General features: G+C 43.6%; 1 protein-coding gene across 3 annotated transcripts in view; it reads right to left on the bottom strand.

The window, feature by feature from the left end:
• Nucleotides 1-23,679, bottom strand: part of Synpr (synaptoporin) — a 328,081-nt gene that overhangs the window by 119,494 nt on the left and 184,908 nt on the right. For all 3 annotated transcript variants that reach the window (XM_075988599.1, XM_075988598.1, XM_075988600.1), the window contains one exon: nt 9,446-9,570. In XM_075988599.1, coding sequence (XP_075844714.1) covers nt 9,446-9,570 — 125 coding nt within the window. The remainder of the gene's footprint in view (nt 1-9,445; nt 9,571-23,679) is intronic.

The raw sequence follows: 23,679 nt of genomic DNA, 5'->3' as shown, positions 1-23,679 counted from the left end.
CCTGGCAACCTGGAGGTCAGGAGCAACACAAGGCCAGGAGTTTCTCCTGTCTCTCATCAATCTAGAAGTATCGCTAAAAACACCTTCACTTCCCCCTGTATCTCTCCCTTCTTGGAATTTCTTATTGCTATAGGCCTCATCCTGTGTGCAAATGGAGACTATTAGGGCCTCTTTATATGAGCCTTGCCCAGAGACCACTAATAAAGGTCAGATATTAAATGGTCTAGGCTTTATAGTCTGAATGGCAAAACTGAGACTGACTGATGGGTATTCAAAGTTGTCTGAGTGTCTTTTTCTCGTGCAGTATTAAAACATCCGAGAGAAGCAAGCTAGGAGAAGCATTGTTTGGGGTTACAAGGCTACAGTCCACCCTGTCCTGGAAGTCAAAGCTCCAGCAACTTAAAGCATCTGGTCACATTGCTTCTATGTTCAAGGACCAGCAAGTGATGAATTCTTCATTTACACAGTCCAGGATACCCAGCCAGGGCATGGTGCCACCCACAGTGTCCTCAATTAATCAAGATCATCTCTGTTAGTCATTCCCAGAGGCTCACTTTCGTCTGTCCAGTCCCTCACAGACGTGTCCAGAGATTTATCTCCCAGGTGACTTCAGTGTCTGTCAAATTGATACTTAAGCAACATTTAAAAAATAATCATTTGAAAATACAAGCCATTCTCAGAGCGTGTCAAGCTAATAGAAGTGGGGGGCCAGATGGATTTTGCTCTTGGGCTTTGATTTGTCAAACCCTGCTCTAGCCCTAGGGGTGGCTGTGACTCCTCTTTCTAGCTGCTGGTTTCTTTTCTAGCTGTTGGTTTCTGGATGCTTGAAGAGCCCGATTCTGATTGCTATCGTGTGAATATGCTGTGTTTTTCCTGGTTCATGCGCTTAAAGTTTGCTGCCCTCCAGGTAACAGTACTTACGGAACTTCAAAAGCAAGTTAATGGTGGAAAACTAAGGAACGGACGCTAGCTGGGGGCGGTGCGTCACTGGGGCTCACCTCGTTGCCCTAATCCCTTGCTACCTCTCTGCTTCCCAGCTACCATAAGGTGAGGAGTTTCATAGCTCACGGATTCTGCGAGACAACATCCAGTCAGGCCCAAAGGAAGGGGCCAGCCGATCAAAGACTGAAACTATAAACTAAAATAAATGATACCTCCTTTGTAGGTTGTTCTCTCACATGGTTTAATCCATCACATCTGTAGAGCTCACCAATCAAATCATTCCTGCAAGTTACTTCCTATATTGATCTTTTCAAAACCAAGCTACCTGAAGTGAGTTCTCTTTTCCAGAATGAACTCTGACAGGAAACGTTTAAAATGATAACCCATGGGGTGTATGCTGTCCTCTTTCATAACTTTCCAGTGCTTTTTGGTCTTCAGAAATGCATTCACAAATACGTCTCAGTGGGACTGTGCATCTTCATCATTCATTGAAACTCAGTTGGCTTGTGCTATCAAGCAGGGGGAAAGCTGTCACCTAGGGTTGAAGACACAGTGACCCCAAGAGGATTCCACAAAACTGGGAATAAAAGAGTTAAAATACTGAAATCATTCCCCATGGCCTAATACAACACAACTTCCCCAGCAAAACTAATGGAAAATGTTGGTAACAGAGCTACTTTGTAGATGCGTGTTATTATCAGAGGTGAGGTGTGGAAGGCAATGCAGAGACAGACATCGTGGCCTGCCCCTCCTTACCACTTCCTTCCTGATCACTGCACGGTCTTCCTCACTGTCCCTGTCTCTAGGGCTTTAAAGAGGTGGTGGAAAACTAAGGAGTGGATCAGTTTACCATCTGCTTGCACAGCCAGATCCACTCACCGCTCCCACCCTTGACCCCATTTCAAACAGCGTAAACTCTGAACCTTTCAAGCCAGCCTTTGCTTCTGCCTTGTCTCTTGCCGTTTGCCTCCCAATCAAGCAAGCACATGTTTCTCTGCTTGTTCCCAGCTCTCTTCCCACATCAGACATCAGGCCTATCTACTCCCGTGTAACACGTTCCCTGCACTATGTGGCTCAGCTGTCTTCAAAGAGCCCTCCTCTGATCTTTCAGGTCTGCGTTCATGTGTAATTACATCAACACATCATGTAAACGCTAGCTGCCACTTAGAACCTTGCCGGTAGGCCATGAGCCTCATGGTAAAATATAAAATAATGAAAATGGGTGAATTCGAGATGTAAGAGCTAACTAGCAACACACGTAAGTGATTGGCCAAGCAGTGATTTAACTAATACAGCTTCTGTGTGGTTATTTCGAGTCTGGGCAGCTGGGAAGGAACAAGCAGCTTCCTACTCCAATGTGATACCTTTTCGATGTACTCAGTCTCTTGACTGGTGGCTTCCCTGAACAGCAGATGGAACAAGGACCCGCAAGCCTAGCTTTTGACCAGTAACTAACAGAACTGGTTAGATCATCACTGAGACTCTCAAGCCCTATTGAGATGTCTTGTTGACTGTTTTATGGAATCTCAGGTCCCCGAGCTGCCCACGGTGGCCACCTTTCTGTCCCCAGTCTCATGTTCTTTCCCTCTTAGGAGCTTCTCATGAGCCTCTGCCAAGAAAACAACTTGCACTCAGATATTTGTCTCACTATGTGTTGGCAGAAATCCAAAGCAGGACAGCCACCAGATTTCTCTCCACTGCTCTCCTTCGAGAGAAGCATAGCAGCAGATCCACTGTAGAAGCTTTATAGGCTGGGAGGAGAGCCCTGGATTAATTAACTAAGGCAGCTTACTCTGACGTTCACTCAGCTTCTTCCTACCTGACCCCCCCCCCAATGCTGTCAGCCAGTGTGAACGTCTGTATCATTTTCTGCAATCTCCACAATGTTCTCTATAAATCGTTGTGAAATCGTGCTCTCTGCCTTGTTTTTGTTGTCTAAGTGAACCTTAGCGCCCACTTCTCGCACAAGACTTCATTGGGAACAACACCAGCACCGACAGCGTGCTTTGTGATCCACAAGTCCACACGGTTGATGTTATTACCTAGGTGATGGCCACTGGCAGACTGTGAAGAGGATACTACGACTTCATTTTCACATGGGAGACGAAGGCCCAGCACCGTCTCAACTCTCAGACCAAGCGCTTGTAACTTCCCATCCACTAGATAGTAGAGCTTGGATCTGAAAGCAGCTCTTTGGCTTGGGGTTTTCCTTGGGCCTGTGGGCCTTGACTTCAGGATTGAAACTCTCTGGGCCTGGCAGCACCAAATCTTATCGTAAAAAAAATTCAGTTTCAGGTGCAATGTTAAAATGAGATGTTATGGACTGGAAATTTCTGAAGCGTTCCCTAAACAGAGTGCAAACATTTGGAAACGAGAAATAAAAATGAAGTGCCAAGCGTAGACACAGAATTTCAGGAACACAAGATGCAAAACACTGCAGCCTAATGGCCTGTATTTCCCCCACTGGCTCAATGGTAGGGAGGGAAAGAAGCGTTTATCTCCACTGTCTCTGCATATGGATCTTAAGGAAAGGCTCTCCTCCCACCTCAGCTCTGACGGAGTGGCTAATACTGTGTAAAAACCCAAATTCCAAGGCCTTTCTGTTAAGTTGCACTTTTTCAAATGTTACAAAGAGGAAGGGGGAACCACAGACAGAGAAGGGAAAAGATCCTGTTCCGTCAGTGCCAACTGAGCGGTCTGCTTCCCTTCTCTTTGGGGTGAATGTTCCATCCTTGGATCTTAGGGCTCAGGGTGAATCTCCCTCTCCTGCCCCAGTGACGATGAATAAATAATTTCCCCAATACCATGTTCATGTGACAGAGTCCCCCATTCTGTCAGTCTGGGGTAGGGATGGCAAACAAAAACCCTATAATAATCCCTCCTAAGAACACCGGAACTTCAAAAGCAAGTTAATTGTTATAAGGCAATTAAATATGTAGCCCTTCTAATGTTTGCATGTAAGAAGAAGGAAAACTATAGTCTCCTGATCGTTGCTGCTTCAAGGATACCTTTGCTAATCAGTTATCTTTTCGTCTCTCTAGCTAATTCCCAGCTACCCTGATTTGATGAAGAAAGAGCAGATAATATATTAGAGGAAAGCATATTGAATGTCAGGTCTTATGTCAACATTCTGCTCTGCCTGTGCATCTCACTCAACACTGTGGAAAGTACCACTGTCTGTTTGACAGACACATCTCACAGGGTCTTGGGTAATCATGGTGAGTGAAAAAAATGGCAGAGCTCTTGGTGGTGGGAAGATGACCAGGGCCCCGTGCAATGCTGGTCCAAAGGCATCTGTCCCCCTGTAAGTCACCAGTACCTGACTGCTCACCATGACACAAAAGCATCAAATACATAGATTCTGAGATGAAGAGTTAAGGACAACTTATTCTTGGAGGACTTATTTCTAAAAACAGAAAAAGAGCAATGCTCTACTGGGACCGGGAAGGAAAGAAGATGATAAAAAGCCATGCAATGATTAGGTTTTTATTAACCATGAAATACCAGCTCTCCCGCTGGGTATCGCTGAGAAAATCTGTAGCATGGAACATGCTTTAGAGTTGTGCCACATGAGAGGCACTCCTCACAGCTGCCACTGGGTGAGGGCTATGCCAGGAAATGTTAACTTCTTCGTGTTTTTTCCTACCATCCTTATCAGCCAGGCAAGTTCTTATAGCTAGAGGAAACAACTTAAGGGCGATCCAGGCTTGCACTTGCTTGGAAGTCCAGCCAGGAACGAGGAAGGGACAGGATAAATATGAGGCAAATGGTGGTTTCTCCTCCAACAAGTTAGAATGAAAACCAACCCAAGTCATCGCTGACGGGGCCTTGTATTTGTTCAGGGCGCATCTCACACATCGTCAAATGTTTGTAATGGCTGTCTAGGAATTCACTCCGTGGATGTTCTAGATTTATAAACTGTCCTGTTTCTCATTTGCTTGCTTGCCCCACCCCCACAGCCCAGGAAAAGCAGTCCTGACCTCCTTTGTGCTGCATTCAGTTGTCAGCCCAAGGCATGTGCATTCTTTGGGTGGGTGTTCCTCAAATATATTAGGTACCCTTAAAAGGAGCAGCCCTGCTTTGCACTTCAGCGTCTAAGGGGCATGCTAAGAATCTGAGACGCAGAACTCACCTCCCACCTTCCAATGTCAAGCAAGTTCACACCATGGTAACATATTACAGGAAAAGGGAGAACAGTTAAGTGCCACTTGTTGGTTTTAGCCACAGGCCAAAAGGAAGGTCAGGTGGCAGGTGTCTTAATTCTATGATAAAGCGACATACTGCTGAATGGCATCCTCTCTGCCATCAGTATAAGCAAAACATACTCAGACGGTGGTGTGGAGGAAGCACATACTGTGGTTCATTTACTAGAAGCCGCATTTGAGTCTTTGTGAGTTATCTAGATGTTCTAATTGACATCATGTTAACTGAAGTCCTCTTCTGACAACCAGGTGAGAAGTCCCTGTCAACCTGCCATCCGTAACTTACTTCTTATCTCTTTTTGTTTCAATGACTTGGTGCTTGAGTTTATGTCTTCATTGTGTTTGTGAATTAAACCGAACAGTTAAAAGCTACTGAAGGCTCCCATCATAATTCAAGGATTATTATCAAATCACTGACGGTGGCTTATGGAGTTTCACATACACACAATAATGTCTACAAATTCTTGCTTATTCTCGAGAACATTCTCCACAAGAGACGGGCATGGCATTTCGCCGTATTCAAATGTGGAGCTGAAACTGCAAGCCAAACACTTCTCCTAGATGGATGGATGTTACTAGGGCACAGTGCAAGGTGTTCTGTGGGAGTTTGATGAGCAGTAAATGTGTGGACATGGTAACAGAGAATCAAACTTTCTTTTCTTCTCTATTATGGGAGTTCACATAGCTCATGGGTGGGTATTTCAGACTCATCCCTTCTCGGCTTCCATATTTTCAGTCTTTTATCTGCTTTGCATATTGGTGTGAGAGTCCCCTCTATGTGTTGTGATTACCATTAATGAATAAAGAAACTGCAGTGGCCTGTTGCTAGGACAGAACTTAGGTAGGCAGGGAAACTACACGGAATGCTGGGAGGAAGAAGGCAGAGTCAGGGAGATATGCCATGGAGTCACCGCTGGAGATAGATGTGCTGAAACTTTGCTGGTAGGCCACGACCTCGTGGTGATGCACAGATTAATGGCGATGGGTTAAATTAGGATGTAAGAGTTAGCCAATAAGAAGGTAGGGCTAATGGGCCAAACAGTGATTTAATTAATACAGTTTCTGTGTGGCTATTTTGGGCTAAGCTAGCCGGATGGCCAGGAACCAGGTAGAGGGAACCAACAAGCAGCCCTCCTTCCAATAGCATATGGACTCCTGAATAAGGTAGTGTTTGAAAGAAAATTCTGGACTAAGAAACAATGGTTGTGCAATTTTATGTCAGAACCCCAGTCAAATTCTTTCAAATGAAGGGACTGATACTTAACAGATCAAGAATAAAAATACCACCAACTTTACCCCATTTCTCCAGATGCCCTTCCTAGGCCCACATGCATGATGCTGCAGTCGGGAAGGAAACAGAAAAGCCAAGACCTCTTTGGGGGTCGAATGACCCTTTCACAGGGGTCACATATCTGACACCCTGCAAGTTAGATGTTTACACTATGACTAATAACAGTAGCAAAATTAGAGTTGTGAAGTAGTACAGAATAATTTTGTGGTTGGGGATCAGCACTGCATGAGGAACTGTATTAACGGGTGAGAGCATAGGGCAGTTGAGAACCACTGCCTTAAAAGGGTGGACCTTGCGGTTACCCACCTCTATGAGCGCCTGTTCAGAGATCATTGTGGAAGCAACATCCCAGTCCCATTGCCTGGCTATTGGCATTCTCATCTGGTACTCGAGATTCTAGACAGTGAACACTGATCATTGAACAGGCACTGGCTTGGTTTCCACTCCAGAAGAAAAGGGTTTTGACAAGAACTCCTGGAGAGTCAGCTTCCTCACATTCTTCTTTTCCAGCACAGCACAGACATTAACAGTGAATCCCCAGGGAGACGTGCTTAGCAGACCTGAGCTTTATACTCTGAACACAATATCGGTTCTACTTCCTTCATCCTTCAGATGCAAAGACATCACTTCTTATGCTCCATTGCCCATAAATAAAAACACACTTGTTTTAGACTGTTTATGAGGCTGATATATTAAAGATCTGCTCTACAATTTGTAAATCCTCTGAGTTACTTGATAGGGAAGAAAAGAATTTCCATGGGGAATATGTTTGGGAAACAATGTGTCTCTTGATGATTCAAAATGCACATTAGAAAGATGAAGCACTAAAAAGGATTTCTTGAGTTTGTTCCATTATACTCCTAAATTCTTTCTCCCATCTTCTCACTGTCTTTCTCTTTCCCTCCTCTTCCTTCATTTCCCTTTCCTTTAGTGATAGTCTTATCAGGATCCATGAAAATGTTTTTGGAAAATACTGCACTTACCTGCTTACAAAAAAAAACTTGTAAAGGTTTATTTTTACTTTCTTTGTAATTATAGAATCACTATCAGGTCCACAGAAGATAATGTTACAATGAAATGAACAGATCGTATATTGATAACACACCAAAACACTGTTGAAAGTTTTTTAACACTTCCCTCCCCAAGTTACTTGATGTCAATTATATGGAACCCTTACAGGAATAAATTATTTCAAAATTGAATGAAGTTAGTCCATGTTAGGTCTCTGGATCAGAGTCATAAGATGTGAGGTTGGGAACAAGCTTTGAAGGACATCTGGCAATCAATCTATAGGCATGAACAGATGTTGAATTGATAAAGAGGTTGAAATAGTTGTTTGTATCAAGTTAAGAATAGTAATAGAGATATGAATTTCTTTCAAGCTAGGTAGACTAAAACTCTGCCATTAGGGTAAAAGGGCCAATCAAAGAAACCCATCCTGGCCCTGAAACCAGAGCTCCTGAAAGAAATCCACCCTGGCCCTGAAACAAGAGCCAGTGAAAGAAACACTTTAGCCCAGAACACAGAATGGAAGAAACACATCGTGTCTGTGAAAACAGAGCCAAATAAATACACGTTGGCCCTAGAATCAGAACCTATAAAAGAAATGTGTCTTAGCCTTGAAAATAGAGCCAAAAGGCTAAAAAGGATCCGTAAAATAGAAACACAATTTGGCCCTAAAACCAGAGTCAACTCTGCCCCTGACCAACTAAACCAATCAATCCCTGAGCAGGAAAATTGACCAATCCCTGAAAAGAAAAATCTTCTCCCAGAAAAATCTTCTCTCAGAAAAATCTTCTCCCAGAAAAATCCACCCCTAAGAAGCCCCATGCAAGCCTTTCTGCCTGTTCAGTTGCTGGCTGCCCTTTCTCACTGGCAGAGGCAGCCACTCTCCTGGACTCCTGCTTCCCAAATAAATTTCTTTCTTAAAAGGGTTTTGGGTGAAGATCTTCTTTCATGGGCTCAGAAAAGGACCTTGGCTGGTATGTTCCCTTAGGGGTTCTGAGCAGACAAAAACAAAGAAGAACCTTTCCTCACCTGTTCCCTTAGGGAACTTGAGAAGAAAAAAGTAACAAGTTTTCCCAGGAGCCAAAGGAGATTGCTACTTTTCTGCAGGGGCTTCCCTTTAGCAGAGTGAAGCAGAAGAAGTAACATCTTTGGCCAAGAGCTGAGCAGAGGAGAAGAAATGAACAGCTCTGCTCGAACATTCCCTAAGGGGAACAGAGCAGAACTCAGCTATAACTGCTCTCTCTGGGAGAGGAACAGGATTGCCAAGCACTGCAGGTAGACTATCCCCCACCACACCCCAGCTTCAGGAATAGCCTGACTTCCCAATGAGTCAAGCTTGACTTCCCAACAAGTCAGAATGCCTTTCCCTCCAGAACTTTCCTCTTGCAGCTCCAGCCTCCAGAGGTGTCCCTTTGCCACTCCAGAGCTGTAACACTGGCTTACACTGCCTCTGCCCCTTGGTAGGAGAGAGGGTCTTAGGGGAAAATGAACTCATCTGTCCATACCCCAGGATGTAACTGATGATGGTAAGGGGACTTCCTTCAAACTGTCATTGGGATGAGTAAAGGAGATTGGACAGGTACTCACCTAAGCAGATTTATCTGGTACACAGAGACAGTATTAGATATTAGTATCATGAAAATGTTATCAATCAGAAGTGCACAGTCAGTATAAAATTATATGTAACCTACAAATCTAGATAGAATGTGAGAAATCTTAAAGTTGGAGAAAATGATTATATAAGCGGAGTCTCTCTGTTGATAGTCCCAAACACCGGGCCATAGCGGGAGGCTTTAATTGAAGGACAATCAATACTCGATTAAAGTGAGCAAATCCTCCCAGTGTGGAGTGGCAGGTGGACACTCTAGTTACGACATTCTGTGGCTTCAAGCAGAATATCTTCCCACCCAGAAGCCCTTCGAAGCCTTCATTTTTCTCCTAGAATCCACAGGGTTCAAGCCTCCCGCGGTGAGACTGTGAAGCACCAATCATCATTCCTTACCTGAAAGGGTAGGCAAAGGCTATGTCGATGCTGAGGTTACTCTCTGTCTTGTTAACGCAGTCCACACTCAGCCGCAGGCCTCCTGAATAGCCACCACATGTTGCAAATGCAAAGATTGCAAAAAGCTGCCGAGAACAAGAGAGGAAAAGAGAAAGCAGCTATTAGGACGGCGGGGGTCATAAAATCATAATCAGGTGCGCAGGGTCAAGGCAGAAAGAGACTGTAGGCCTCTTCAGAGCAGCATTGCCGCCTACTGAGCTGCAGGAGGATGGACAGGAGAATGTCAGGCTGCAGGGGCTCTAAAGAAGAGTCTCATAACTTAGAGAAATGCTGCTTTGGGGGGCGGGGGGAATGACGGTGAGCGCATAACGTAGCACCGCACCTCAGGCGGTGATGGCATAATTCCATAGACTGAGACCTGGAAAGGTGCCTGCGGATGCCTCCAGAGAGGTGTTTCCTTTACATTTATTTACCGGGGTCATTTTCTTCAATAAACATGATTTTTCTTTTGGAATGGTATAGATTGCTTTCTGTAAAAGCATGGCCTGAGAAAGCTGGAGTTTGGGCACGGAAGATCCGGTGAGTAAGAGGTTCCTTTCGGAACATTGGCTCTCGAGTGCTTTGCCTCGAGTCCCCACGGGCAGCTAAGTCTCTGTGCTGCCTGCAGTTTCTAAATTAACCAGTGGAAGATTCAGTGCTATGAGCTAATATCATGCCCTTTCCTGATGGGAAATATGGATCTGTGGGGAAGAAGGCACTGGAAGGGACGAGTACGACCTCAGAGAAGTCTTCCAGACCTGAGAAATGCCAACCAGGTGGCCGCAGCCCATGCTGGGGTGTTTCTAACATGAGAAATAAGGAATAGGAGACTCCATTACTTCATACTCTGCCTAAATTTAAAAGGGTGTCCTGCTCATAGCCAAAGAAAGCCAGCCACCCAATGCAGTCCGCACTAACTCATCCTGAAAGACTCCAATTTATTTTAGTTTTGGAGGTCAGCTTCTTGCAGAAGTTTGTCCTTGTACCCACACTGGGGGCATGAGTTCACTTTGTGCACTGAGAGGAGCAAACTATGTGTGGATTAAAGGCAGGGACCCCGGAAGATAATGTTGGGGACATTACTTACTATCACCATGCCTTAGTTTCCTCCTCAACAAAACAGCACTGGCAATATCTCTTGCGCTATTCTGCTGTTTGTGGTATGAGACAGACAATTATGTGGGAAAGTCTTCTGGTACTGGAGAAGGGTCTGTCCCTAAACTTCAGGATGAGAGTTATCTGCCAGATGACTCATTAGTGGAAAAACACCGTAAGAACTGTCTTCCTCAACTGCTATTTAACGTTTGTAGGAAAAATCTGGTCAACGGCAACAATACATTGTAAAACCCTCAGTAAGTAACTAACATTTGGTGGACCATTTTTGCGTATATGCCAATTTTCAAAATCAGTATTTTAAACTGTGAAGCAAATGATGTATTAGACAAAGTGAAAGAAAATGGATTCCATATGTGTTAGACGTGTGGAACCCGTAGAATGTGTCCTTCTGCCACTAGGTGAGCACGCAATAAACATTGATGAATATTATTATTACTGTAAGTAGTGAGGTTTATGACATGTTGTTTGGCTGGAGAGATGACTCAGCAGTCAAGAGCACTCACTGTTTGCTGTTCCAAAAGTCCTGAGTTCAAATTCTACCAACCACTTGGTGGCTCACGACCATCTGTAATGAAATCTGGCACCCTCTTGAGGAAGAGACCTGGTCAATCGTCCTCATCAATTTCAACCATGAAACCCAATATGGACAAGTTCACCAGAACTGCCATACCCAGGCTGCCCACAGGGCATGAATTTCATTCATGATAAGTTGGTGAAAGCCATAGAGTATGGAATTTAGGTTTAAGCCCTAGCTAGATCTACACAAATCTCAGCTCCAGTGAACCAACAACAAACTATGCAGTCGAAGAAAAGTCTGTTTTTGGTTTTGTTTGTTTGTTTCACTTTCCTGCTTACCCAAGTGATGGGACCGACAGGCCTTTAGCAGCCACTTCCGCCCACTCCACAATCCCACACGATGCTCAGAGCTCAGAGCTCAGGCAGTGACAGCTGCCTTCCCATCAGCTCGTAATGTTGACAGGAATGAGAAAAAATGGTGCTGATTGTCCAATGCTCACATCCAGATTGTGTCTTCTGGTGGTGGACAATCCAGGTCCTTGTAGCATGTAAAAGATGGGGGTTGGGGTGAGAACTCTTTCAAAGAAAGATGGGGGAGTCTAAAGAACCATGGAGAGAGAGCTTTTGCTCCTCACAGCGCTGCTCTTTCCTCGTGACAGAGTTCTCAAGGGTGTGTGTGTGTGATTAATAACCCTGTAATGAATATATGGCAGAATAGCATAATTATGCCAAAAAGTTGTATTTTAAAATTTCCTTGAGGACATGATAGTGTAGCTGAATGGCAAAAGAACTACTCTTGTTCATTTCTATCCTTAATCATCTTAAAGAAAGCACTCTAGCAACATTAGTGTGCTAATAGTGGAAAGAGGAAGTAAGAGCAAGTGCTCTACATACAGCTAAGACTTTTCAATAAGATATTACTGGAACCACTATAAAACGAGCCCAAGATAAAACGATAATTATCCATTAACTGGTTAGATATATTACATTGATACTAGGGAGGAGTTAGACTATGGAGGCCACACACACATTGCTTTTTCCTCCAGCCTTTATTAATCTTGGCAAACACAAGACACCATACTCCAGTTGAATTAGGTACCTATAGCTTTCTGGTTACGCTTCTTATTCCACTCTGTCCTCACTGATTAAAGGGAAATCACATCATGTGACTGACATCAAACTCATATGTGTTTGGAAATGATTAAATGGAACACTGGAAAGGTCAGATCCTGCTAAGAGGATAAAGTGATTGGGGGGGTTAATTCCATATTTAAGAAAGTGACGTCATCTCCACTGGAATATTCTCTCTGAAGGTTTGGTCCTATAATACAGAAACTTTTTTTCCATAGGGTTTCTCTGTGAAACAGTTCTGCTATCCTGGAACTCACAATGTAGACCAGGCTGGCCTTGAACTCACAGAGATCCACTTGCCCTTGCCTCTTGAGTGCTCGGATTAAAGGCCTGTACCACTACTGGCCGGCTGTACAGAAACATTCAAACATAGTGAGGAGAGAGTACTAGAGGGTTCTGGGGATGGGAGGGGTTGAATTCTCTGCTATTTTAGAGGACGGTACAGTACCCCCTCTTCCACTGCTACACCTAAGTCCTTTACCCTGGGCTTCAAAACGCAGTACACCTGAGCTTGAGTCCAATTCTTAGCTAGGTGACCCTAGGCAAATCACCCCACTTCTCCAGACTTCAGTCCCTCATAAACCAAGGCTGACCCATGGATTCATTCAACAGGCATTTAATGGAATACTTCCTATGGCTTTAGTCCCTGGTAAGCCAAGACTAACCCAAGAATCCATTCAACAGGCATTTAATGGACTACTTCCCATGACTTCAGTCCCTGGTAAGCCAAGGCTAACCCACAGATTCATTCAACAGGTATCTACTGGAACACTGCCTGCAGGCCAGCTGTTGACGTACTAAAAGGTAGGTATGTCAGAAAAGGGGCAAAGTCTCTGCCATCTATACGAATAATTACAAATTGCGTCACGTGTTTGGCGAAGAGGTTAAGATGGAAAGCTATGCCTGAAGATGCTGCAGCTAAACCAACATCTGAAATACAAATCAGGGGAAGTGAGACAAAAAGCAGGGGAGAAGAGATGTTCAATAGAGGAGAAAGCGAATGTGCCAGACCCAAGGGGGAAGGGCTTGACAAGTACAAGAAGCCAAGCAAAGGCCACCGTATCGATATGGTGATGAGAGTTGAGAATAATGGTTTTTATCTCAAAGAATTGCTGTGATTGTTAAATCATAGATACGTAGCCCCCAACAAATGTTCAAGGTCAATTTCCCTCCTTCTCATTGATACAGCTATTTATGTCACTGTACTAGAGAAACTGAGATGAGAGAAGAAAATCGGCTAGCCTTACCTCAGCCAATGGCAGAGGTGAGGGGAGAATGCTAAGGTCCAGACTCTTGAGACAATGTCTCAATCAGCTTCAGAAATGTGGGGAAACGAACTCTATGCTACAGAGGAGAGTTAGCCGTAAACTGTTCACACATGCATCATGGGAGCAACCAGGGGCTCTCCAGCTTTCTCCGGATTCTCTCATGCATATGGCTAAAAGGAGAACGGGCCTTGTAACCTTCCCCTCTTCTCCCTCAGAGGGATAGGCTGAGGAATTTACAAAGAGGACTGTAAGGACCAGGAGCCTAATATTACCACAAGAAAGGGCTTGTGGATGCTCAGTTTTACAAAACAACATTTCATAACACAGACATGATTCTCTTCTGGGGCATGGAAAAGATGGCAATCAATATGCACCTTTTGGGAATGAAAGCCAGGAGTGAGTCCTGCGTATTTAAGGAGGGGGAAAAGTCTGAAGGGAAGGAGCGGCAGTGGAAAGGATCGTGTGCGAACAGACCCTGAGCCAGAGTTTCAGCTGACATGGCTCTGTTCGGGCTGCAAGCTACGGAGAACGAAGAGGACACGGTGCTCATGTATGACTGTGCAGCCATGACCACGTGTGTGTTAGCTCCTCTACACCCTGGCCTCTGCACATCCACCCTCAGGGCTTGATCCCCCACCATGTGCTGCGCTGAATCACCTTTCTAAGCAACTGAAGGTGTAACTGGGGACAAACGTTCATGGAAACATCCAAGGGGAATTAGGAAATCTTTGTGCTCCCATTTTTCACTGGGCTCCCAGTTCGAGTAACAGAAATCTAATTCTCCAGCAAATTCTAAGCCAATAGGGTTCTGACTACTGGCACAATCATTCACTCCTCTGAGTTCAGCAGGACCAAGATTAAGTCCCCTGCAATGGACTCTAATTTTGCTCCTGTCTGGGGATGATCTATGGCTCTGCTACATAACAAAAAAAAATATTTTCAGAATGGAAATAAATTAACCAACAGAAAAGCCCTTTGCATTGTAGCCCAATTATAAATATATCCAGGAGAAAGAAGACAGGGAAACTGTCGTACATTCCCTGCTTTAATAGGTATCAGCAAACTACGAAACCTAGCAGGAGTGACATTGTTGCTCAGAGTGACACCAGACTTTCCTCTGAATGGAAGACAGAACGCTCCTTCATGGAAATGCTCTGAGTCTAAGAAGAACATCATGCAAAAATTCTATTAGCGTTCCTGGTTACTTCGAAAGTCACAGTTAAAAGCAGTAGTTTGGAAGATGATAAAATATGAGACCCAGTTAGTGTTTGGGGTGAAGTGTGCAGCTAAGCCAGGAAGACGGCTTCTCCCCAAGCTCTTCTACGCAATCTTAGACATGAAGGATGCTTGGGAATAAATGGGTAGAAGTAAGAAGGATGGGAAGAGGGCCTGGGAAATTGATGCTTACAACATCAACGGGCTGTTTGTTTTTCAACAGTCACACCCCTCGGGATGAAACTCTGATTTCCTGCGTGCCAATTTCCACATCTATTTCCACCATTGTCAGTTCTGTGCTACTCTCAAAACACCTGAGCCTGGACTGGGAAGGGTTTGCAGCGTCAGAGGTACTCCTGGACGACATTGTCTCCAGTATCCTGAGCACGAACCTTCCTCAGCTAGGGCTAATGTTCAACAATAAAATTATTTTTTCATTATTTTTTTATTCAGTTAGTCCTTTATTTTGTTTGTTGCAAAAGCTTCTGTGACTGTGTGTGTGTGTGTGTGTGTGTGTGCATGCATGCATTCTTGTGGATATAAATACACACGGGGCACATACAAGCACTTGGGCTGTGCAATGGGTATAAGTGGAGCCACCACTAAATGAGAAGATCAGATTGACTGTTCTAGAGGCAGGCAGAAGTCGGTTAGACATTGTTTCAGGTAGGACCTGGGAAGAAACCTTGTTCCTATCCATGGGCAGGGGTGTGACCAAATGGATACAGTATAGAAAGCCATGCCTTGTAAAGTGTGATTGGAAACAGCTGGGAGAGGAGACTAGGGCTCACTCTGCCAGACAGACGATGTGCAAGCTCTTTTAGAACAGGTCTATGCCTCTGGGTCTCCACAGTTCTTGTGCTGAAGATAATAGTGGATTATCACTATTAGCACATAAATACCAATGACAATGGAAATGCTGGAGGACCTACATTTGGGACTGAGGAGATGGCTTGCAGGTAAAAAGTTTGGGTCACAAATGTGAGGTCCAGATTTCGGACCTCGAGAAAATAGAAAACTGGGCAGGGCGGTGTGATGGGTGACCATGATTCTGGTAATGGTGAGGTGGGAGGCGAAGACATCTCTGGAAGCTTCTCAGCCAGCTAGGCTTGCCTACTGGGCAACACTCTAGGACAATGGAAGACCTTGTTGAAAGCAAATGGTGGAAAATTGCTAAAGAACAATACCTGAATACTTGTGCCCACATATATACCCCAACATGTACACGCGTACATGCACACACACACACACACCAGCATCTTATTGATTCTCATGCCAGTTTCTTCAATAAGCATATTATCAATCCACTCAAAAGTCCAGACCCTCATCTCACACATTAAAAAATAAGACTGGAGAGCACAACCGAAGTGGTCACAGATAAGGAAGACCGCCACAGTTTGAATTCAGACCGGCCTTTTTTACAGCCCATTCTTTCTTCCTAACTTTCCCAAGGATGTGACTTGAAGCATGCTATGGAAAGAACTGTTCAGGAACAGCAGCCGTGGGTCACTGAAGGGGCTTCCTCTAGCACATCAAGGTCCAGAAGGCCAAGAGAGGGCTCAATGAGCTTCTTCTGCAGGACAAAGCTGGAGGCATGACTTAGCATCCTGGCCTCACCTTCAGAGCACCCAGCCTCCCCTTCAGAGCACCCAGCCTCCCCTTCAGAGCATCCAGCCTCCCCTTCAAGGAAGGAACTGGTGTCCTGCTGCTCTGAATATTTGAACAGCCTGCTGTGACTATATTGTGCCAGTTTTACCCGACAAGTCCCTCCTCTTAATTGCTGGCCTCCCACAGTTGGTGGTGCTGGATTTTGTCCTTTCAAACAGCTCAACCTTTCAAAAGATACAGGATCTAGAGGCCCAAAGCATCCCCCTTTACTCTTTCTGAAAACTCCCTCCTTTTATGACTTGTCTCGGGCTGATGAGCCACTTGTCCTCGAGACTGATGACGAGCATTGCTGGGAGCACAGCTGTGTAGAGTTATTTCAATACTAGCCTTGAAAAAGCAGGAGATGTGTGATATAAGGCATTTGCCAATGCAAGCCCAAACCAGACTTCGCTTTCTCCACGGCAGAGCTCGAACTTTCACCGGCTCGCCGCTAGCAGCCCTGGAGCTCTAGGGCACAAATGAGCACCTCGAAGCTTAACTTCCCATTGGGGCTGGATTTTGTGTAATCCTTTCAATTTTTCTTCTACCGGCCATAGCATTTTTCTAAGGAAACTGACCGAGTACCTTCCAGTCATCAGTGCATAGCTACTAAAACCCATAGAATATTTTGACCCCAAAGACATTTTGTGAGCGACTTTGTAAAACCTCAAATTGTTATCTTTCCATGAAAATAAAACCTGCAAGCTGGTCTTAGATAGAAAGTAGAACTGTATTTAATTTGAGGATAGTGAAGCCTACTGTTCAAAACCTTCGTCCCCATGGGGTTGAGTAGATGGCTCAGTCTGTAAAGTGCTCACTTTGCAAGTGTGAAGTCTTGAGTTTAATCCCCATATTCTATGTACAAAAAATATCTAAAGATTGGGGAGGTGGAGACAGGCAGATTCTTGGGACTGACGGCTAGCCAGTAGTCTATGTAGCAAGTTCCAGTTTAACGAGAGACCCTGACTCAAGGAAGGCTAGACAGCATCTGGGTAACAATATCTGAGACTATACTCTGGCGTCCACACACATGTGCAGATGTATGCTTACATGTGTGTGTGTGTGCACCCAGATGTACATACATGTGTATGCATACACATACACTATCCTTCCCCCCACTATAAATATGCTGGTTTTCCATCTCTGTTGTACATAATTATTGTATCATTGGAGTTCTCTGGTTTATCACCCATACTACCTTCTATTTCATGATAGTAAGAACTGTGTCTGCCCTAGCTATGTGTAATTTTCCTAGGCAGAAGAATTGCTTCTAAGCATGATATTTGGGGTTTCATGGTGGGGGAACACCAACTCCCTTAGATGTCAAAAGAAGCTTCTACTTTTTTTTTAATCCTTCAACCTGAGACTATCTCACTTACCAAAGCTGTCTGTAGGTGACAGGAAGCCTGACTAACAGTGATTTAAACAAATGTGAGTTTGTATTCAATCACATCAGGGTCTTGAGCTTGTCTGTTATGATTATTGGTGGTGTCTGGGCCAGTAATGTCAATCAAGGATCTCAGGTATGTCACCAAAACAAGTCAGCAGAGCCACACCCGTTCAGCATCTAGTCATCTTCCCCTTGACGGGGCTAACAACATCCTCTGCCTTTGTGCAATGGCCTGAGTGGACTGATTTCTATTTTCCCACAGACACAGACCTATAAAATAACTACAAGACAGAAATCATAAAGTAACTGGGAAATTAGCTTCATGATTACAAAAACTGAAATCAGAAAGGAAAGCTACATTGGATGGCTGTATGCAATCGATGTATATGCAAACGTATAGCTAAAACTGATTTGAAAGACTTCTCTTCTCTGTGAACTAGCTTTCATAGTACCAAGAATGCCATGCAAGCTTCCAAAAGAGAGAAGCAGCCAACAGTCTTACCCAGCTATGATGCCTAGGAACCACAGCAATGACCAGAATGACTGGATAACTTTAAGGGTACAGTAAAGGCAGACATATCTCAGTGGTAACAACCAGCTCTCTAATTGGACTTAAGATCTACTCAACAAGAAGGAAACCATGTCTCCTACTGGGAATCTAGAAAACTCCGAAGAGTTAGTGAAGTTATAGATCTTGGAGGAGAATCTACAACTGTCTCTTTCCTAAACCAGCATAATCTCTAACTGCATCCTAAAAATTGTCCTTATACACACAGATAAGGGTAGTCCTCGCCTCTCAAGGAACGTTATCTTTACAATAGATGGAGACCACTACAGAAAACCACAACTGATCTAAATGTAGAGTTTTGCTGAGCTCACTCCCAACTGATAGATCTACAATACCTGCACTGAAGGCTTGGATTTTTGTGGAAGAGGGGAAGAAGGATTATAACAGCCAAAGGAAGGGGGGCTGGCAGTGAGAGTGTGTCTCACAGAAATGTCATAAAGTCTCACCAACATGGCCGCTCAACCATGAGCTTTAAAAGGAAGACACCAATAGAAAAGTTCACAGGGCTTCAACAAATATTAAGGGATACTGAGAGCTGGAGAAATAGTCTTTCCCAGGGCAGAGCACACAAATCAGCAATTGGTTAACAGCAAATGCTCAGTCCTGGATGTGTGTGTGTGTACACAGTGTGTATATGTGTGTGTGTGTGTGTGTGTGTGTGCAAGAAACAACAATTTAAGTAAAAGAAGCCATGAATTTGAAAGAGAGTGGGACAGGGGTGTTTGTCAGAAGGCTTGGGAGGAGGGGAAAAAGAAGAAAATTAGTTAATTATATTATAATTTCAAAAATATTATTTTTAAAGCAATGGATAATTGTTAAAAAGAAATTTTGTAAAGAAAATAAGAATGCCAATTGTCAATGACACAGTAGACAGCATTTAGAGAAGATATCCAAGCAAATCCATACACGCATTTTCACTGGAAGGATCCTGGGAGAAAGCACCTGAGGACTCTTAACTAGAACTCTTATTTTTAATTATTCTGTCTTTGAATTTCTTTGAATAAGCATGTATACCTGCCATGTAAAACCAGATATTTTTAGAATTACAAATGTAGGTTATCTCTAGGCGATTGTACAGCATAAACTTAGACCTGTCATTAGCCAGCAAAGCTCTTGGATGAGACCATGGTCGTTACTGTGAGACCCTGGTTTCTTCTTGCTTCCATGCTATGAATGAGAAGGACTCGTGTCCCATTATCTAGCTTCCTCTTTGGCCTTGTGATCAATTCCTGCCTTGATGCTACCTGAGATGTGACATGTGGAGGCCACCTCACTTAACTGCACTACTTAAGGGCCTAGCCTTCCAAAGTTTCGGGTAAATAGGCTTTTGTTTACAAATTTCCAGCCTTAGGCATTTGCTCCAGCAACAGAAAACATACCATCACACTTCTGTGTGAACCTTAGTGCATGACAGAAAAGAATTACTAATAGAAATGCTAACTGCAGATGTCTATCTGATGGGAAAATGAGCACAATAAACTCATGGTGCCTGGCCACTGCTCTGCAGCTCAGGGGTGCCCCTGTGCCTGAGTGAGCGAGTGGAGAGTAGTCTTTCCCGGAAGCCATGCTTTCTCAAACTGGAGATGAGAGGCTGCCTTCAGTCCTCTATTTTTAGAGCAGGCCCAGAGAGCCATGGCCAGTCTTCTCTGGATAGAAAAGCAAAGTCGAGCTGGGATACAGTTGAATTCAGTGTAGTTAACACAGTTTCTTAAATTTAAATATTTCATCGGGCAGAGCTGTACTTATACCCACAAAGCAATTCAGAATACCATCCAGTTATTTTGGAAAAAAAATATTGATCCGTGATCAATTGGAAGCATTCAATTAACGTCTCTTCACTAGGCAGAGGAGCCATTAAACGGCCATTATTCTCATCTCCCTTCATCTTCCTTTTTTTAAAAAATCTACTCTTAATTTAATGAAAGCACATGGTGCATAAATAGAACAGCAGCCATCGATTTAAGGGGGAAGGTACTCTATCCTGGTGGCCAAATGTCAATCATGTGTATGGAGAGATATCTTATCTAAGCTCACTATTTAAGGGATGGACACCTGGACGTGTCACGGAACCATTTCTATTCGGAATACCTCATAACATGCAAATAACTGTGACCAAGATTTGATTATCCTTCGTGCCCTGCTCCTCCGGATGCCTCTGTGGAACACAGCTGCCATACAGTCCCTCTTGCGCACGTGCATGCAGTTATTTTGATCATTACAGTTGCTGACCTGCACGTCAGGTTCCAGAGCTCGAACACAATACACAAATCCTTTAGCAATAGGAAATTTGCCATGATAAGGAATGTCTATCCTTAATAGAAAGGAAACAAACCTAAACTGACAGTCAAAAATAGCCCATGAGGTGAACATGTTAGAACACCCCAGCAACGGGGAGAGGCAGATCTATCTCTGTGAGTTTGTGGTTAGCTAGTGCTACATTGTGAGACCTTGTCTCAGAAAGAAAAAAAACCCACATTTGTTATCATTTATACTGCAAACGTTCATTACATAAGAGCAGAAATTCTAGCAGAGCAGATGAGTACCCTAAAGTCACACTTTCTGTCTGTAATTACAGCAACCATCAGGACTGCAGCTGCTGCTGCGTTGAACCCAGGGGCACCCGAGAGGCTTTATGTGCTATGTCGTTGCAATAGATGTCTGTAAGACAGCGACCATTCTTATCCACGCTGCAGAGTCAGGAAAGCCACATCCTGGAGAAGTGAAGTGATTCTCCCACAGCCACACAGGAGGAGAAGAGTAACGAAAAAATACAAGTTCAACATAATACTGTACACACATTTGTAATTGGGTCCTATTGGAGGGTCCTGGTGAACAAATAACTTTAAAACCGTTAAGGAAAAAATAGCTACCATTCGGCACCTGTTTTCTTTAAGAAGGTCGACGAAAAGGTAGGAAGGATATTCTCTTTACAAACGTGTTCAGTTAAGAATATAAAAGCAATGGAAATAGAAATTATCCTACTGTAATCAGGGATTTGTGGAATCAAAAAGTATAGGTTGAAACCCCAACTCCTGGGGTGTCTGTCTTTGGAGATGGGGCCACCAAAGAAGTCATTAATAGTAGATAAAGTCATGGATGGGACCCTGATCAAGTAGGTTTAGTATTCTTAGAAGAAGGAAGAGCAGAGGACTCTCTCTTGCTATTGCTCTTTGAATGCATTCGGTGAGCATATGAGAAGAGGGGAGTCACAGAGGAGACCTTGGAATAAGGCCCACACTGCCAGCACCTTGAACTGGGAATCCCTGTTGCCAAAACTGTAAGATAAATGTTCTGGTGTAGCCAACCTATGATGTCCTTGTAGCAGCTTTGGCTGCCTAAGACACAAGTTCCAATAAACTAATTGTATTCATTGATGGCAGATTACAAAAAGAAAAATAACTAGATATTATATGCCTCACGTGGAAGAACAGTACACAATACTGAGATATTCTTTGCAAAGAGAAGTCAAATGAATTTGGACAAACTTTTAGGTACAGCTGTTCATTTGCAAAGCATACAGGCAAGAGAGAGAATGTGTAATGATGGACTCAGGAAAGACCCTAGAGACTCTGGAGAGGAAAATGTGATTGCTAGGTGGAGATGGGAGGGGGAAAGAGAGCAAGAAGGGCCCAGAGATAAAAAAATCTTAAAGGACATACTTATTACAGTGTGTGGATTTTTAATGTCTAGATATGAGAAAAAAAATTCAGAAGAATACATGGAATAATTAGAAATCTATTGAATTATTGTTACTTTGTGAGTAGTAAAACATTGTAAAGTTTTTTTGCATTGGATAATATTGAGAGATGAACAGCAAATTAGTTATGCAAAACAACCCACAAGATGTTGTGCCTGGAAGAGCGTGAGGATGGGTGTGAAGGGGGCGTCGGCTACGAGCTGATACTGCTGGAGAAACAGTTTCATTACATCCTCCTGTGCTTGTGCATATTTGAAGGTTACTATCATTAAATGATTTTAACATTATGAGCATTTCACATCATAAATGGGCCCAAGTGTGTTGAGTATGTATAAAGAGACAGAATTCAGAAAAGTTTTTGACTTAACATATGTGAAAACTGCTTCAATATTCTGGGTGTAGCGGTGATGCCTCTAACCCCAGCATTTAGGAAGTAAAGGCAGGTGTAATTCTGGAGGTTCAAGGCCAGCCTGGTCTATGTAGTGTGTTCTAGGACAGTCAGGGCTGCATTGTGAGACCCTGTTTTAGGAAGGAGGAAGAGGAGGAGGAGAAGCAGGAGGATGAAGAGAAAGGAAGAGGATGAAGAGGAAAGGGTGGAAAAGAAGAAGAGGAAAAGGAGGAAGAGGAGGAGGAGAAAAAGAAAAAAATTAAAAATAGTCCTAATGAAAATATGGGAAAGTAGCACCTCCTAGAGTTATATAGCCTTCATCTGTCCTGCCACTATTCAGCCATAGTACTTACAAAAAAAAAAATACTCTCTTCAACAAACATTTTCTTTCTTAATAATCTTTCATTGATTTTTCTAAAGGCCCATTTTGTTCTGCCTCGTTATGAGAAAATGGCTTTTTCTCATTATGCTTTAATGAGATGAAAGATCACCATAGCCTACAGGGTTATATACACTTATGAGAAGGTCATTAGTTCCTATGTAACAAGGGAAAACTCTACCATCTTTCAAAAATGTCTTGCTATTGATTAAATCCAAGTGGCAATAAAATACATCAAATTACTTAAGATTTAATATATTGGTTTTAGTTTCTGAGTACTAAGGATAAAGGCAGTTCATATACATCATTTTGCCATCTACCTCAGCCCTGCAGAAGGAAGAGCAAACATGCGTCATGAGATTCTCTAAGGGAAAGACTTTTCTAAGAATTCCAGCTCCCAAACACATGCAAGCCTTGCTTTGAAGTATAAGCCTTCAAGAGACATCTTATTTGTTTATGAGAACCAAAGACAATTGAGAGAAGAGAGAGAGAGGAAGAGAAGCCGGATAGATGACCCAGTGGGTAAGACCACTGCTGCCAAGTAAGAGAATACGGGTTCAAATCCCCAACGTGGGACATGGTCATATGCTCCAGTGAGGGTCTAGGAGGAAACAAACAGAGCTGGGTGTTGAAGTGAAAGGCATCATGGACTTAATGTGTAGCTTAATGACAGAGCACCTGTCTAGCATCCCCCAAGGCTCCAAGTTTGATCCCAGCACCACCACGAAAACAAAGGAAGAAACAAACATGTTCTCATTCGTATAAGATATGAAGGGTAAATGGCAAAAACGAGGGCAAAGCAGGAGAGAGGTACAATAATTCAACAGCATTTGAACATATGTCTATCCTGGGATGGGAACGGAGAGAAACTACCTTATGG

Source organism: Microtus pennsylvanicus, chromosome 10, assembly GCF_037038515.1.
Source record: "Microtus pennsylvanicus isolate mMicPen1 chromosome 10, mMicPen1.hap1, whole genome shotgun sequence".
NCBI lineage: Eukaryota > Metazoa > Chordata > Mammalia > Rodentia > Cricetidae > Microtus > Microtus pennsylvanicus.
Note: the sequence above shows the minus strand (reverse complement) of the source record. Positions and strands in the feature narration are given on the sequence as shown.